The sequence below is a fragment of the Castor canadensis genome, chromosome 4, assembly GCF_047511655.1.
Source record: "Castor canadensis chromosome 4, mCasCan1.hap1v2, whole genome shotgun sequence".
Lineage (NCBI taxonomy): Eukaryota > Metazoa > Chordata > Mammalia > Rodentia > Castoridae > Castor > Castor canadensis.
This window is the reverse complement of record NC_133389.1, coordinates 130,817,107-130,835,808: the sequence shown is the minus strand read 5'-3', so window position 1 is coordinate 130,835,808 and position 18,702 is coordinate 130,817,107. Positions and strand designations below refer to the sequence as shown.

The window sequence follows — 18,702 nt, the reverse complement described above, 5'->3', positions numbered from 1 at the left end:
TTTCCAACAGATTGAAATTTAAGTGGAAAGGCTATTATGTGTGGAAGATCTAGCAGATTTTCTTATATTTACCATTGGATCGAATACATTCTGGAACATACGTTGTTAGATGGGTAAATCACATACAAATACCTGGCTACCTTATAAATGACTAAAGACATTAAGTATTCAAGTAGCCAAAATAAAAACTAAATGTGTGCAAGCAAGTGTGGATAATTTTTACTCTTACCTTGACATTTCTGGGGAAGAAGATAGTAAAATTCAATAGTGACACTGCAGTGTCTCGGGAGAATTTCAGAGGAATATTCCATACCCAGGGCTGTTAGACCCCATCCCCATCTTTGCCTGTCATGCACGTGAAAACAAACACTCTCCTTTACCTGAGACAGTGACTGCCGGAGCCGGGCCATCTGCGTGCTATGGCCTTTATTGCGATCCTGCTCAGAAACCATCTGCTTCAGCTTTTCTTTCTCTATAGCGATGCTATTGAATGCAGATTTCAAAAGAGAGTGCACTGGATGGGAAGAAAAGGGAGAAACAAGTATTAAAAGTATCTAGAAAGAATATACAAAATGATAACTTATAAGGACATTAACTCATATCTAGACATTTTTCTGAAAAGGCTGTGCTATAGTCTAATTAAAAATCAGCCTATCAAAATTTTCACATTCAAAACAAATATGGAAATTATTATTGATATGGATGAAAAGTTTAGTATTTCATAGCAGGCAAGCCAACAATGGTTTGGAAGAAGCATACAAAATATCAGTGTCAATTCTAAACATCGATACTTAGGAATCAATTTCTAATCCCTAGGAGAAAAAAGAAATGTTTCACTTGTCATATTTGATGATAAAATTTTGAGCAGTTCTGCCTAGCCTAAAGTGTCATTGCAAATAATTTAGTTTTTTAAATTTAATTATTGATAAAATTATTTTCCTAGAGAGTATTATCTCCCCAGCACCACCCCGGCCAGGACAATTTTATGAATCCTATCAGCATAAAACAGGCAGCTAATCTAAAAGCGCTGACTAGCTCACTTGAAGGTAGGAAATGACTTGGCCTTAAGACCATCACTTGTACTGCTTTTCAGCCAGAAACGTCTTAGTGTCAAAAGTGCTTCAGTTTAAAAGCAACAATAAGAATAACACCTCTCTCTCCATTTCCTCCATATCTAACAATTCATGTTGGTAAAAATCTGAGGCAGTCTTTCCCTTTGAACTTTGAAGGTTTTTTCAATTCTTATTTTATTGTATTTTTGGTGGTACTGTGATGTGAACTCAAGAGTCTCATGCTTGCTAGGTAGGTGCTCTACCACTTGAGCTATTCTGCCAGAATTTTTTTACATTGGGTATTTCCAAGATAGGGTCTCTTGAACTATTTGCCCCGCCTAGCTTTGAACTACAGTCCTCCTGATCTCTGAGTAGCTAGGATTACAGATATGAGCTACGGGCACCTAGATGGCCACTAGGTAGCGCCTAGCTATTCTTTTTACAGTAACAGAGTTTCTGTAACATGCAAAAATCTCTTAAAATAGTTATTTCCTTACTTGAAAAAGGTTATTTTTAAAAGTGAAAATTTTTAGCAAATCTACAAAATACAGTGGATTGAACTGAAAAGAGAAATGACCAGGTCCCAAAGGATTTATAATCCAATAATTTATGTACTACATTCTATCTGCAATTTAAAGATAATAAGTTGATAGAATGCATTAACCCTGTTGTAGTAACAAAAGCAGACTCCGCACTCATTTTAAAACTCAGAATGCTTTCCAAAGAGTTCACTCAACAGTCATGGAAAAGCCCTTCCCCTCCTTTTTTTGGTACTATAGAGGATGCGTATGTCTGTTTGAAAAGAAAACACATAATTTCAACAAAGGCTTTAAAACTCTGTTGAAACTTGGATTTCCTGAAAATCCAAGGACTGCAACCAAATACACAAAGTTTTCCTGAGGCTGCCTTCAAATTAATCCATCTCCCTTTAACAGCTGTGCTATGCTCATATACTCAACTCACACATTTGTTGTCTCATTCTATCTGCTGCCACCCATTCTAGGAATAAAAGTCACTGCCTGTGGATCAATGCTATCATACGAACAAAGTATTACTGCTCTAGTCTAATAACATGATTATCATCCAGTTATAATACAATGAAAATGCATTTGCTAGGAAGTAAAGAGAGTTGGCATCTAAACTGAGAAATCTATAGGTAAAATTACTAACTGTTAAAGGGTTATTGAATTAAAGTGATATCTGATAATCCCTCAAATACCTGATACCTGAAATTTAAGGAGTATCAAAGTAAGAAGAGTTAATTTTGGAAGCCAAGGCTCTTGTTAAATATCACAGCATATCTTTGTTGATGGTTTGAGAATATAAATTTTTGTTGAGTTCGAAATTCCGAGAGACATCCTCAGCATTCATCCCTTCTTTTCCTGAGCTAACATCCTTTTGAGTATTTGTGGGAAATTCCATTCAAGACACATTTTCAAGAATATTTTAAACCTTATTACCAGCAGCCCCAGAGGAAATAAATGATTACTTTGCAAAAAGGTGTAAGTGACTGAAGACAACACGATGTGTGTATCTCTCAGGAGATTTAAAAAGACAACTTCTGAGAAGGTACAATCTTAAGTCAAAAGAACAACACCACCAGCTGGAAATTAAATACCACAGGAAGTAAGGTGCCTGTTAATCTGGGACCCAAGACTTATTTGTTAAACAAAGATAGGCCTGCTCAGTCTACACACATCCTACTATAAAGCTTCTTATTTATTATACCTCACCTCTCTCTAGCTCAAGACAACAATTAAACTCACACAACAAGCTTTACTGGAAATTTAACATAAAAAACAGACTCAAGGGTTTGGTTGATTTCCTATCACCTCAAATCTGAATTGGCCTATGACCTGTAGAATCTGACTTTGACCCGTAGAATTCACTCCAAGTGACAATGCGCCAGTTCTAGAGCTGGCCTTGAAGAGGCCACTCCACTTCCAAGTGTCTTGGAGCCCTACACTATCATGGGCAGAAAGAAAGGCATGTGGGCAGTCCTCCAGCAGTCCTGGCAATGTGCCAGGCACATAAAGGAAGCCACATTGGGTCTTTGAACCCAGCCTAGTCTCCAACTGAATTTCACTGACTGAACCTAGTCAATAAGACATGGTGCAAAAGGCAGCTCTCACCTGAGCCCTGCCTTAATTACTCACCAATCAATTGTAAAGTACAATAAATGAATGCTGTTTAAATCAGACAGAATCTAATTTTTCTTTACTAAGTATAATCAATAAATACGTATTAAAAGACAACTAGAAGACACAGAAAAAAAGATGGCGAATGGTAGTATCTTTTTGAACTTGCCTACGACAACCTTTTTGTCTGTCTTCCTCTCCTCATTCCTGATGGCACATTATCCAGTCCACACTGAAACCTGTGATGTGTGTTCTCCCAACAAGCAGGCACTCATGTCCTGCTGCATTTGGTGAACAGAATTCCAACCAACATATAAAACCATTTAATCTTTCTGCCATTATTACCTAGACAAAGATAAAAGAATAAATCTTTTATCAACAACTCTCTCATTGAAGATACCTTCTTTAAAGGGCACAGTATATCTGTTACCTTTCTGTGCAATTAGACAAAATTCTTCTTGCAGCTTTGTATAATCTGTTGAACTTTCCAGTGGGTCAGTGAGGTGGCTAGGGGGAGTCTGAAATTCAATATCTGCACAGAGATTGGGGTTGGAGGAATGCAGGCGAACTGGTGACATGGTGGCACTGAAGGGAACCTGAAAGGACATGATACAAATTAGTCAAGAACAATTGTGCCCGGTTCTACCTTCTCCCACACACAGAAAAGATCCCTCTTATGGTTTAAAATAATAGACTCCTCTCTGATGACACACTCGGAGACACTCAGTACTCATTTATTTTGCAGGTAGTTGGGCTGGGGAGAGGGAAATCAGCTCATTTCCCAGAGCTGATTTAGAACTGCCAGGACAGTGTTTCTTGGTTATAAAGAAAGATAACTGCACAATGACAGGAAAAAGGCATAATCTCAGATTAAACTTTACACCTGTACCTAAAAAGTAACTGGTAGAAAACTGCAGTGTGCACTGGGAGATAGCTAACCTTCTCTTACAAAATCAAAGTATAATTTATGCTCATTTCTCTCTGAGCCTAGAGCAGGATCTTACTAAATATGTAACTTCTGGAGAAGCACACAGAGAAAGATTCTCTTGCTCCATAACCATGAGGGGAAACAAAAATCAAGTTTAACAGAAAATATAATCATGACTTAAAGAGACTTACAGTTGGTTTTTGAAATAGATTTATTAAAATATATATTAGTAAGTGGAACATATTATGTAAATCACTATAGTTTACCTTTGCATGTCACATACAACTCTGTTATATATATGAACATGGCTTGTGAACTGGCCAGCAGTGAAAAACATCAAATAGAAAAAGTTGTATCACTATAGATTTTCCCAAATGGCTAGAGGTGCCTACTTATGAAGGCTAGCTCTGGACTAGGTTTGTGCTAGGTAAAGGCTAAACACCTTTACATTCCCTTCAAGAAGGTTGTACCTGCATACAAATGCTGTTGGGTATCCAATCTTTGGAAATGGAAACACCAAAGCCTCACAATAAAGTCTCTAATTTTCCTTAGGAAGCATGCTCTGGACTCCACCAAAGCTGAGATGTGCCTATCTGAAATGATAATGCCTGCTCCCTACATAACAGGAAACATGCTGGAGGGAGAAGGAACCAATATCTTGTCTGATGTGTGACTACATGTCAGAAACACTTCATTTTTAAATTTTTTGTTTTTTTGAATTATACTTCCTAGCAGACTTGGTGAGTGAGTTATGGCAGGGGAAAAAGTGTATACTTTCTCTGAGGAGATGAATGAGAAGGAGAGAACCAAAAATTCTGGCCTGAAAGGCAATAAAAGGGCAGTTGGGACTAAGCTGAGAGCCCTTCTGATGTAGTTCTGTCCAGGCAGGGAGTTATTTCAAAAGATATCCAAGGCTTACTTACTGAAGAAGGAAGTGGGCATGAAGCTTTCTCCCTAAATTCAGCTAAGCCATGCATGTTAACATCTGTTCTCCAAAGCATTTGGTATCACCAGACCTCATCCTCTGTGGGGAACTGGGTTACACTGGGCTGAAGATGTCAACAGCTAGTTTATCTTAACAGGCTCAAACTTCTGTAGGTTCCAGATTTGAAATACAGAAGTGTCAAATAAACCATTCGTGAAAATAGAGTACTGGAATCCTATTTAGGTTACTTTTATGATAACAATGGCTGAGGTACTTCTGGGATACCTAGAAAGGAATGGGACTTATATGGAAGAATGTTTGAAGATAGACAAAAGAAATTTAACTGTGGTAATGCTAAATCTGGGAAGAGCAGTCAGTTCAGATCCCTGGGAGGGACACAGAATTTGTAGAAAGGTAGAAATGAGGTCATGGGGTGAGACTCTAAGATAAAGCATGGGTAGATCAGAGAGTTTTCAGATTTAAGGATATGGCTTCTTGATAAAAGGAAGTAGAGGAACATGAAGAGAAAGAAGCAGGGCACAGTGATATACAGCTATAATCCCAGCTGCTCTAGAGGTGGACAACAGGAGGACCGTGGCTCAAGGCCAGCCCAGGCAAAAAGTTAGCAAGATCCTATCACAACAAATAAGCTGGGCAGTGGTGGTGTGCACCTGTGAGTCCAGCTACACAGGAAGTATAGGTAGGAGGATTGTGATCAGAGGCTCACTCTGAGCAAAACCATGAGATCCTATCTAAAAAATAACTAAAGCAGAAGGGCTGGAGGTGTGGCTCAAGTGACAAAACACATGCCTCGCAAACACAAGACTCTGAGTTCAAACCCCAGTACTGCCAAAATAAAAAGAAAGGAAAGGAAGAGAAAAGGAAAGGTATATGAAAAGAAAGAAAAAGGAATATGGGTGTTTGGTGAGGAAGACATAATGTGCTTAGGATTATGGAAAAGGTTTTATGTGCCCCCAGGAGCCTTCAACACTCTAAGAACTCATCCACTCAGGAGTCTTTTCTGAGTAGGTGGGGAGGAACTCAGGAGAACTGAGGCAGTGGTTGCAATAGGGGCCATTATGTAGCAAAAACTCCAGACAGTTCAATGAGCACCTACACTTGTCCCTGAGATAATGGCCTCCCTATTAAATATTGGAGTCAGTTGCTAAGAAGAAATACGTAAGTTACAAATTTATATTTTGAACATAATGGAACTTTAAATTGGTTATTAAAACAGTAAAAGTGGCTTTATATATATCCTATAGGGGAAGAGACTCGAAATTCTCCATTCAAACAACAATCAGTTCCTTGGGAAATTGAAAACTAATTTTTATATTCGCCTGACTGAAAATGTTTACACTGATACCTTTTTTGTTGTTGTTGTTAAAAGAACTGGATTGAATGGGTCATTTTTAACTGAGGAATTCATGAAATGAAACTGTGAATACAAATTGGGATGTATTAATCTAATTAACTGAATATCTCTTAAGCCTGGAGACTTGTTTACTCAGTTTTTTATTCATCAATTTGGGTATTATAGGATTTAAATTTTTAAATGGTACCTAGCTTCTCTGTTAGTGATATTTGGAGTGGAAGCTGCCAACAGCTCTCTGTGTTTATACCTGAGAACCCTCAATGCTGGATTTGAGACTTTCTACTCTGCTTGGGAAAGAAATCCAAGACTTCCTTGAAGTCCTACGATTGAGAGGGAGCCTGATCCTGGAATATTATGTTACCAATAATGTCAGTTTGGAATGGGGATGTTGGGAGATTTTCTTAATACCTGTCGCTAAAAAAGTCAAAAAGAGAAGGGAATTGCCTATGGTTCTGCTGGTTCTGAAATTTAGAAACAGTAAAAGTGAAAAAAAGCATATACAGTGGGTCTCAAACAAATGCTAATCTTAAAGGACTTATTGAGTCAGTGTGAAAAATCCCTGCTCCTGCCGTTCTACGTTATGTGTGCAGGGATGCTTATGGAATACTGGTTACTTTGGGAACCTCAGTGTTCCTCTTGGGGAGATGCGTGTAGCTCCCTATTTCCCAACTCCTGTTCTGTGGTCTGGTGATGGTACGGGTTGGTCATTCTGAGTGATAGTGTTAAGGGTCAGCAAGAATAAATTTTGAAAACATCTCCTCAGTACATTTTTCTTTGGTGCAACTGCAGTTGGTCCAGACACCTGAGTTAGGTGAGGAAAACAAGATGAACAGAAATTATTTGGAAGTTCTAGGTAAAAGGCACCTATGAGGATAGGACAGGCTCAAAATGTGATGGGTAACTTCAGTGTTGGGAAGGAAAAGGACTGAGAATTAAGAGGAACCACTGCACTAGAAGAAATAGGGGGCTGAGTCAAGCAGTGTTAATACTTTGCTATGGAGTCAAAACTAGAGGGTTTAGAGTAGCCATTCCCCCTACTTATTCCTGAAAACATTATTAAATGGTACCAGTAGCTTTTCAAATTAGATGCATCTAAGTTATTTTTATAACTTCTGTGGTCACAGCTATGTTGGAATGTGGGCATTAATGTTTTCTTTTTTTAAAAGCTTTTTCTCTTTTCCCCTAATTAAAAAAATACAAACCCATTCTATTCAAATAGTTGCTAATCCTTGTTTTATTGTATTTGCTGTATGTATCTGCAATTTGAAAAATGAATATAGGAGAAATACAATCACTTCCCTGCATGTATCTCAGAAGCACATTATTTGAAGAAGCATTAGTATTTTCATAAAATGATATGCCCTTTCTATTCAGACTTGGAAGCTGTTCTTTCTCTAATGGGCATTTGTATTTCTTCATTTTATAAATAAAAATTAAAGATTTAACTGATTACACAGATGTCTATTTTCAGAATGTGCTGTCGCCTCAGTGTTCACCTGTATTTGAATACACACATCAGATATACACTCACCATGAAAGCAACTTCAGTAATTCATCTGTTCAAATGTTTACCAAAATTTAAGAGTCAGGTTGCTAATAATTCCCAAGTTTTTGGTTATTTTAATAGTCAAAAGCAATTCTGTTCTTGAATTCAAGAAAACATTTAGATATAAAGCCAGAATTAATTATTAGCCATAAAGTAGAAAGCCAATAATTCTTGCACCAGTAGATATTCTCCTATAATGCAACCAAAACTTTTTCATAAATTTTTTTTTTTTTTAGCTATTCTAGTCTTGAAATAGATCCCACTTTCAATAAGACCAAGACTTGTTAATTCAGGAAATATGCAGTATACAAAAGACTGACAGTCACAATTGGTATGAACTCAGGAATCTGTACTTTAGAAAACTCACAGGATCTCATGATTAAGTAAATATTATGACTTGCTTTTATCTAGCAAACGATTCCTGTGTTCAGATACTCTATCTCATTTTCTGTATGGAATCCACTATTCTTGGCCTTATCTATCTCAATATAGCTCTATTTTCTTTATTTCTCATTTATTTCCATTAGGGAAAAACCTCTAGATATGAATTAAACACTATCTAACTCTGTTTTTTTTTCCATTTCCACACTGTATTTTCTGATTTTCATGTCAATATTCTTTCTAGAAAACAATTTTTCCTTGCTAAATGTAATTTGGGTAGCCATGTAGAGATGACATCAAAATTCACCTTTTCTTACCCTCTCATTTCTTTCTCACATCCTTTTCAAATAGTCACATTGCTACAAAAAAAAGCACAATTTATGTCTGTAGTAACATGACTTCTCTTAGAAAAACAGAAATCAGTTAGCAGAAATTCTAATATCAGTATGGCAAAAATAAACATCATCTAAGAAAATTTCCCCACCACAGGGCACTATACTCATATTTGTAAACTTGAGTTTCAATCGTTTCTTATACTGACGGAAGAAGTAACGAGTTGGATTATGTAATAGTTCTCTATTGCAAAGACAAATACCCGAGTTCAACTCCTGCCATGCAAACACAGCCAGAAAACATGCGAAAGCTATGCTGACATGAGTGGGCTAGAGTTGATACTCGTGTGTGAACACGAGTGGCACCATCAGAGCAGGGGGATTACCCTTGTACAGTTTCTCATTCTTATTAAATTTCCACTTGAGATTGAAATCCACTCACTGTTGTAGCCACTGCTGCTGCTAGCCTCTGCCGACGCCGAGTTGTGCTCAATTGGCCCTTCGCAGGTGGCCCTTCCTGACAGTGAATGGGAGAAGAGAAGGGGGTAAAAACATGGGATGGGAGAGAGAAAGGGTGGGATGTGGGAGGATGAAAGATAATCAGACAAGGGAGAGGGAGAATTTTTCATCTGAAGTTGACTTTTCTTCAAAAAAATTTAGTGTTTGTGCCAAGAGAAACGCTCATTATTCTCATTATGAATCACTCAAACACTGTAAGTCCATTTGCTGAGTATAAACTCTATCCCAAAAGGAGAGTTAGGAATTGATGAATGACTTATGATTCTAAGGCAAGATGTGCACACCACTTTTTTTCATGTGATGTCATGTTATATGAAGTCAAAGGCCATTCAATAAATGGTAACAAAGAAAAAGTAAGTCCAGGAAAAACTGATCAAATAATATGCAAGGGCTAAAATGAGCAGGTTGTAATGAGACCCTACTGTGGGGCCAGGTAGAATTTTATTTTTTATTGGGTGATTAAAAAAAATGTAAGGAGAAAGGTTCCAGGATTCTTTAAGTCCCCACTTAAACTCCTACCAAAAAGTTTCCTGGCTGGGACTAAACATTAAAATTAGTGATAGAATCTTCAAGTTGAAGAATTTTCCAAGGAGGAAGCCAACCCCCAAAAGACAGGGAAATAAAACCCAAAGGTTCTTCAGCATATGAGGAAAATGCCAATAAAATCAGCTATGGAAAGCTGAAAGTATAGGTTTCATTTAGTGACATGCACTTATACATAAACCAGCAGTAGAATGTTAGAGCTTTCTTTCAGTTTTCCCTTTTTCTGGTGGATGGAATTAAGGAATATTCCTTCTACCCACCCAACACACCTGATGAGTCCTGAGTTGTCAACATTGTAAATAATAATTGCATTTCCCATTAACTGAGTTATACTTTCTTAGAATACCCTAACAGTTAAGATTGAAAGAACAGTACAACTGCTTTCATCTGTTTTGAATATCAGAAAAATATTTAAAATTCTTTTTATCTCCAATTCTCTTTAAAAATTTCCAAAATACATTTGTATTTTTCTTCCATTTTCATAAATTTTCTGCATATACATATGCATTTCAGACACACACACACACACATATATATGTATCATCTGTTTTCCTTTTATATACAAAACCCTGTTATACTTAATGTACTAAACATAAGTCAAAAAATTTTTAGCCTTTGGTGTAATTTCTGGATGTGCAAAATTTAGGGTAGCTACTTGTGAATGATACAATTTATCTGCTACTAGGTGCTTCCTACTACTCCTCATCTCTCCAACATCTGGAGATACAGTATTCAATCCATGGTATTAATAACATAGGAAATCTAGCAGTTCTTTCTTCTACAACACACCTTTAAAATCATTACCTTCTTGCCCTCTTCTACTTTATTGAAAACACAGTCAAATGGTTACTGCATAATGATATTGAGATTTTTATCAGAACCAAAATACCCTTGTAGTTTGGGAGGCGGGAGGTCTATTTTCTAAAAGATAATCCCTACACAACTTTTGCAGACAAATGTTGACTTCATGGATTACACACTGGATTTATGAGGCAAATTCCCCAATTGCATCTAACAAATATGGCCATACAGGTCTAGACTTAGCCTTCATATTCAAATCCGGTGGATAATCTCACTTCCCAAGAATAAGCAACCAAGCATCCAGAATAACACATTTTTCATTTTCACTTTCCTCAGGTCAATTTTTTAAATTATCTATAATTATTTCAAAATGACAGTGACTATAGAATGTTGAATGAAAAGCTCAGTGACATGACACCAATAACAACAACAGCAGTAATCACCACCACCACCACCACCACCACACAATATAAGTTCCATCACAAGTGGCTTAATGATTTAAGCGATTCACACAACAGAGGGGATGGAAAAGGAGTTGTCACAGTTGGAGAGCCTCTCAAGCTGGCTGTAACAGTGATCATCAGGAAAGTCAGATGATACTGAACCAAAACAAATGCTTGGCATCAACAGATGGAATTCCCACAGTCAAAAAAGCTTCCTTTTCTCACAAAAAAACCTTGTAAAACCTGTTTTGCACTATGCCTTTAAAAATAACTGAGTACATTGAAAAATTGAGTCTTTAAAACCTGTTGACCCAGTTAGGAAATAAACAATTTGCTTTTTGTAATCTGAACTTTCATAAATGTTTGTCTATTCCTTTTTTTCATTCTAGTCTGTCGTTTAAAAAAAATAGAATAAATGAAGTCTTTTTTAAATTTCCTTTATTCATATGTGCATACAATGATTGGGTCATTACTCCAAATGAAAAGTCTTTTTTTTTTTTTTTAATTTATATGTAGAAGAGCTCTAGAAAGAAGACATGAGATAGGTTGGTCATAACCTACAGTATCAAATTGCTGTGTCTCTAGAGCATGGGAATTTACATTTTGAAATGACAACTGGTTTTGTTAAATAAAGCCCTCTTAAAATTTCATGGTTGGAAAAATACTTGTTTAATAAAGATGCATTTTTACTCATTGAAAAAAAAAAAAAAAAAAGCATTTCAAGTAGGAAAAACTGGACATTACATTAGGGCATGGTAGGAGTATGTTAAATCCACAAGAGTGAAAATGAATGCTGTGTCTTTCTAGGCAAGATACTGTTGAGTGAAGATATCCATGTGGGCCACAACCACTGATAGATGAACTTGTGGTTCCCCGGCAGGTGTGGATGTAAGAAATTTCCTAGTCATTGAGAATGAGCATTTTGAGCAAGCAAAAAGGTCCAAGGATGGTACCAAAGTCCACAGCATTTCAGCCTATGGTATCTTTTGTTTAAGTGCAAGTGGAAGTGGACTTTTTCTAGGAGTTACTAATAGATTTCTGCCACCCAAAATTTATTTGTTTCTACTAAAGTTGAACTACACCTGTCCATTTTGAAAAGGCAAAGTTTTCTCTGAATATGGATGGCATTATTTTAATTCTGCTAAAAAATAGCTAAACAAGAATTACAAGAGTCACTTCTGTTATTCTTTGGCAAAATAAAAATGAAGCAAAATAGCATAAATAACAAATTTAAAAGCAAGTTGTGACCGAAGTATAAATGGACAATGTTTTCCTGCTTTTTGAAAATTTCTTCTGATGACTCAAAAAAAATCTTCATAATTTCTTTGCACATTTAAAAGCACAACCTGTGTCTAGGAAGCATAGTTACATATGCATTGTTTCCTACAGAAAAAAATGGAGAAATGTAGGTTTGTGGTGGGCTTTTCTAGCCACAGCAGGCAGCCAGGGGCATTGCATCACACTTGCTGAGAGCCAGTAGTTCACACAAGACTACAGATATAGATGGGAATCTGTCCAGTGGTATGTCTCATAAAAAAAGACTGAAATTAAATCTATTTACAAATGTGTATGTTCTTATGACGCTAGCTTTCTTCAATCATTTTAAAGGATTTTTTTATTTATAAAAATGGTTTTTTTCTGACTATGAGAATCAGATTCACCAAGCTTTAAAAAAAAAGCCTAGACAATCAGAAGCTCAAAACAAATGAAATGGCCAAAGGCAATTTTTAGGTAATTTTCTTGTGAAATTATTTGGCATATTTGTCCCTACAGTGCTAATTTTATGAACAGAAGGAAAAACATACAAAAACATACGGAACAAAAGAATACACAAAACTGTATTCATAGGATATAGATGTTATAAATAAAAATGGATATTTAGTGCTTATGAAAATTTATTTTTAAACACATCAAATTAGCAAGCAAAGTAACAGTTATTTACACATGTGTTATTTACACGTTTAGGATAGAATACAAGGAATGTTATTAAAGTAGTTAGAATTAGAAGAGGATTATTCTGTTAATCAGAAAAAACTGAGGAATTCTGAAAAGCAGTTCTTTTTACCTTTATGTTAAAATATAAACTTTTGTAGCTTAATTTTAAGAAAAGCCAAATCATAAGTCAAATTTTGACTATGCAGTAAAAGAATCATTATAATATACAGCTAAGATTAGGCTAGTAGAGATTTGAATTTAAGGATTTGAAAGTAATAAGATTTACAACACAGAAGGTTTTAGTCATTTATCATATTTTGTATCACTGCAATGCAATAACCTAACAGAATCTTACTTTAAAATTTTAGAACTACTTATTTCAAATGAAAAAATTATTTCAAATAAATTTCAAGTAAATTTATCATGCACCATTAAGTACAGATTTTAAAGTGCTTTTTTACAGGACAAATACTACCTATGTTTGTAGAAATATAGAATTTTAGAGTTGAAAGGGAATTTAGGGTTCCTTAAACTAACTCCATCACTTTACCCAGGAACAAATGGAAGTCCAGAAAATTGAAGAGAAGTGCATAAGAATACATAGCCAGAGAATTATCGATTATACTAGAACCCAAGTTTGTTGATTTCTTAATATATGGCTTTCTTTTTTTCTTTATAGATAAAAATTTGGACAAAACTCACACATAAAAGGCTTTTTTAACATCTAGTATATATAAATGAGCTTACAGGCTTTCTAGTTTAGATTTTTAAGGGTGACTTTTTGTTAAAATAAGTTTTAATGGTTCCAAGACTATAATTGAGAATGAAAATGCTACTCTGAAGCCATATTATATAATTTTAACCTTTCTTTCAAATTCTTTTCATTTATGCCCAAGTAAAATAAATACGATTTTCTACTATTTTGGATAATACAACTGTTTGAAAAGCGCTGACTTTAAAGTAGCTAAGTTATTCTCTCAATTTAACACCTAAGCTATTCTCTCAATCTAACACCTATGAACTAATATATAAGGACCAACACTTTAAAGTAAATGAAAACATAAAGGAAGGAGAAGTAAAAGCTGTACCTGCAGTTGTATTTTTGTATCTTTGCTGACACTTTTTGTTCTCCAGCGTCTTGTGACCCGCTTGTCTTTCTTTGAAATATCTACACAGTTAGCCTACATTATACAAATAGTTAAAAGCAACAAAGAATTATTAAATTCACACAGATGATACACACACAGACAAAGAGCACAGCAAGTTAGTGAAGAATCATGTTAGAATCTCAAAGCTAACCAGCTGGACAGAAGTCATCACATTGAAAGCAGAGACTTTTACAATTCAGTTGTAAAAGGTATTTTTCTGATATGAGAAATAAAAAGAATTAGAGACTACATCTTTTCTACCTGAAAAGATTATCATAATTCTGAAGTCTATACCTTCAAAGACATGATCTAATGCAACAGAAATATGGAGAATGATTTAGATGTATGCTTGCATAACAGTCTGTACTGTGTTTAAATGTTAAACTTTTTTTTAAAAAGTCATTTTACTTAACACAATGACACCAAGATTCAAAAATATTAAGAATAAGTCTAGAATATAAACTGTCTTTATTATGCTTATGTCCCTTTAAGCATCAGCTTTCTATCCATAGAATGATCAATAGATTACATGTTTACATCTTAAGTTTTTACCAGGGGCAGACATATGTTTACCTGCATATCAGTGAAGTTAGGTGCTGACTGAGTTCTCTGAAGTATCTCCAAATTTTGCAGGAGTTTGCTAAGTTCCACCAGGTTTGATTGGCAATGTGCAAGATCTATTAAAAATCAGAAATAAAAATGTTAGAATTGGGCAAGGATGTCATGTGATGACTGTAATAAAAAAGGACCTAGTAATCCACATTATGCAAATATGATTAGGCAGATCCAGGTTTATAGGATGGTGGTATTAGCAAGGGAAACAAAGCAGACCACTCTCTGGTTTGTAACTGTAAAACAATTGATTAGATGATTTCAAAGCCCATTCTTACTAATTAATGGCTCTTAGCATGGATGTCATAAAAATCCCAGTCAAATTGTGTGTGATTACTTTCCTGCCCTCATGGCTTTTGTAACATGGGAAATACACTCAAGGGAACTTCTGCAGTTTGTAAGTTATATTTTTAAGGTCCTATCTGTTTCTCTAAAATAGTTTACAAGGTGGTTGTATGGAATTTGGGTGGAATCAAAGTAAGGTTCACAAAAACAGAATGGAATACAAAATCAGTTAAAATATTTATAATTTAGCTCACTAACAATGTTGCGATGAATGATTTCTTTAACATCTGAGACATTGCATTAACTAATTTAACATTTTATCTTCACGGAAAAAGTATGTTCCAAGAGCCAAAAAGTTTCCCTATGTATTTAAGGTCTGGACTAGTATAAGCCAGACCGAGGAATTGCCAGGTACTTTAAGTATCAGAACTATACATCAGATATACAATGGGTTTATAAGGGATCTTTCGAAACACAACCAATGAAATACGCAAGAAGCATTCTTACTTTTGAAATGCAACTAATCTCAATATTAGGCACTCTCTATGGCAAACTATCAATATAGGTTTTTTTAAAAAATGCTATAGGATATTAGAAAAGGGAGGGCAACTGTTGTTTTGGGGCATAAGAATAGACATAAGAGAGTGGACATTTTTCTGGGCAGGGAGATTGATGGAAAGATTTCAGCAAAACAGAAAGGTAGGGAAGAATAGAGAGGGCACTTCAGGTTGGGAGGAGCAACCTGCCCAAAGGCATGCAGGGAGTGATATACAAATATGTTCATGCAATAGCAGCTTGGTTGAGTCTACGGAAGGCAAGGTTGAAAGGGTATCTAGGGCCAGAATCCTGGCTTGCTAAATGCTAAACGCTAGGCTAAGCAGTTTGGACAAATGCCCCAGAGCCAATGGAGAATAACTGAAGGGTTTTTGCATAAAAGCTATTTTAAGAACTAACAGTCTTGAGGGAACACTATACAATGGACAAAGAATTGGCTTTAGGGTTAGTTAAATGTGGGTTGGCTGGTAGTTGCCTCCCTCAGGGCAACTAGATAACCGTGGGTAAATTTCTGAACCTTTATGCATTTTACTTTCCTCAGCTACAAAGTGGGGATAACAGCAATAACTGTGTCTCAAGACTGAATGTGACAGAATAATTCTAAGTGCTGACATGCACACAGGTTCAAGAGTAGTAATTTCCCATGAGCCTCTGAGAGGAATGAAGCCCCAGAGAAGAGACTGAGATGGATAAACCAGTCAGGAGGCTGTGTGACCACCATGGCCTAAGTCAGAAGTACAGGAGTATAATTCAAAAAAAAGGTAGATCAGAGGGAAGGGTGAGGGGGTGCTTTCAAAGAAATAACAGGACTGTCTCTGTTGGATGAAAAGGGATGAGGGCTTGCAGGGGTGGTTATGACAGCAGTACTGACAGAGACAGGAAGTCTGGGTGCTGTTCCGACCCTCAGCAAAGATCCAACTGAAACAACAGCAAGACAAGTTCAAACCTGTGCTCTGTAGTCAGTACGCCCAAGTTTGAACCCAAGCTCTACTTTACTTGCCATGGGAAGTGGGTCAAGGGAAGAACTTCTCTGTACCTAAGTTTCCCAGGAGAGGCTCAAGAATCACTGCTGTGGAAACCTGCCAGAGTTCTTGGAGAGTGAAGTCAGCCTGAAGCTACCACACCGTAGGAGTGTTTGGTGAGTATATCCAAGGAAAATCTTTTAATGGAATGGCAGCTGGATATGATTATGAACATAAAATTCCTCTTAATATATCCTAGTTTCACAGAGAGATTAAGTTTGGGAAGTGGGTGTCTTAAGGCTGGTAAAAATGCTGCAGACTTTGGATGCACATACTAGTGGGTGAAACACATTTTCTTTTTTTGATTGGGAGGCTGACACAGATTGGCAAATTTTAATTTTTTTCAAAGTAAGAACATCAAATAGTTACCTAACATCTACTTTTATTATAATCCTATAAAAGAAAAACTATAAAAAATATTAATCCTGACAATCATCTCAAAATGATTTAATAAATAATCCACTGAGTTCTATAAAATACTCTCTACATTGCCCTTGTTCTTCTTAGCTTTGGAGATGAGATAAAAACTGTCTCAGAGTGGAAGTGGCCTGTGGATCAAGTTTGGGTTAATGTGCTCTGGCTGATCACAAGGAAGAAGGTGAGAGATTAAGTGACTCAGAGATGGCAGAATATTCAGAATATTTAAAAACTGATCCATAGTGAAACATCACCAACAGGGAAAGATGCAGCACATTGGAATTGTGCTGTTTATCTCTATGTCATCAGGAAACACACACTTGTTCGTAAATAAGACAGCAGCAGAGAAGGCAGCTGGGCAAGGGACCTAGAGAGGAGGGCATAGCAGAGTCCAGGAGTATGGGTGGAGGGCTTTCCAGGGTTGAGGGTGGAGGGTGAAGGAAGCCAGAGGGAACTGGTAAAGAGATCAGGAGGGAAGGCTGAAACAGGTAGAGGTCTAGATAAGGACAAAACTCAGATTCATGTGTTGTGAGGGTGCAGAAAAACTAGCAGATAATAAGCCCAGGTCATGGAATGGAGAACAATAGACTTAAAAAAGAAATGTATGATACAAGTCTAAGATGGGGACCATCTGCGGGCGGGGGACGACCCATGGGAGCAGGGAGGGTGAAAGGAAAGGGTGATGGAGTATGTGTAAATATAACTGAAGTACTTCACATGCATGTATGAACATACAATAATGAAACCCATTAAAATTGTTTAAAAAGTGGGGGAAGGGTGCAAGAAAGATGAAAAGTACATTATCTGCACATATGGACATATCACAGTGAACCACTTTTGGACAATTAACACACTAATAAAAATAAGAAAAGAAAAAACAATGGCAATGTATTTATATTGTGCGTTCTGGTTTAGTTTGGCTTTGGTCTCAGGCTTCTTCTGATACATGGGCAAGAACTAACCTTCTGCACACCTGTCCATTTCTTCTGAGTCCTGCAGCCAGGCTGCCACTTTGCTTTGGCCAGTCGTGCAGGTCGCAGGGAGGCTATTGCTACATGGCAAAGGGGACTGCCATGGAAAGCTGTTTGGCTGCACCTACAACAAATAAAACAGAGATGAAGCATATGGTTACTTTGTTAGAAAGTACAGGTATCCTCAAAGTGACACTAAAGAGAATGGAATAAAGGATGCATTCAAATATGGAAAAAGTATCTTGGGCAAAATTCATAAACAATAACAGTACCCTTACTAAGTTGCCAGTTCCATCATTCAATGAAGGAGATAATGTTCCAAGTATTTTGAGTCTCATACTCACAAGGACCTGCCAGCTCAAATTTGTAATCATTTTAAACTTAATTTTAAATTGTTCAGTTATATTTGACAGTATCCTTATTGTGATACACCTAACTCATGATTTAAGGCCTTCCTTTCCAAAAGATCTCTGTGCCTGTGGTCATCTTCAGCTCTGGTCAGCCATATGATTCCCAAATCCATTATATACCAGCAAGCAGCCTTGCAATACTTTGAATATACACCAAAAATTACATTAAAAGGCAATCTTGCCAAATCATTCTATATAGCTGATAGAATTTCCATTAAAAGGATTTTATGTGAATTAAAGTTGTATGAAATATGTAGATAGTAGGATGAGTGCAATAAAAATTCAGTGAACTAAACAGAAACTTATGTTCCAAGAAGCCAAAATAACTTTAAAATTCCATATTTGACTTTAATATTCAATTACC

At 36.3% G+C, this 18,702-nt stretch overlaps 1 protein-coding gene across 13 annotated transcripts in view; it reads right to left on the bottom strand.

The window, feature by feature from the left end:
• Osbpl6 (oxysterol binding protein like 6) overlaps window positions 1–18,702 on the bottom strand; it is a 198,714-nt gene that overhangs the window by 28,940 nt on the left and 151,072 nt on the right. For 7 of the 13 annotated variants that reach the window (XM_074071170.1, XM_074071169.1, XM_074071166.1 and 4 more), the window contains 6 exons: window positions 17,920–18,052; window positions 14,640–14,743; window positions 14,007–14,099; window positions 9,120–9,194; window positions 3,621–3,786; window positions 381–514 (listed from right to left, as the gene is read on the bottom strand). In XM_074071170.1, coding sequence (XP_073927271.1) covers window positions 381–514; window positions 3,621–3,786; window positions 9,120–9,194; window positions 14,007–14,099; window positions 14,640–14,743; window positions 17,920–18,052 — 705 coding nt within the window. The remainder of the gene's footprint in view (window positions 1–380; window positions 515–3,620; window positions 3,787–9,119; window positions 9,195–14,006; window positions 14,100–14,639; window positions 14,744–17,919; window positions 18,053–18,702) is intronic. The other 6 variants (XM_074071172.1, XM_074071174.1, XM_020157015.2 and 3 more) reach the window with 3 other exon arrangements.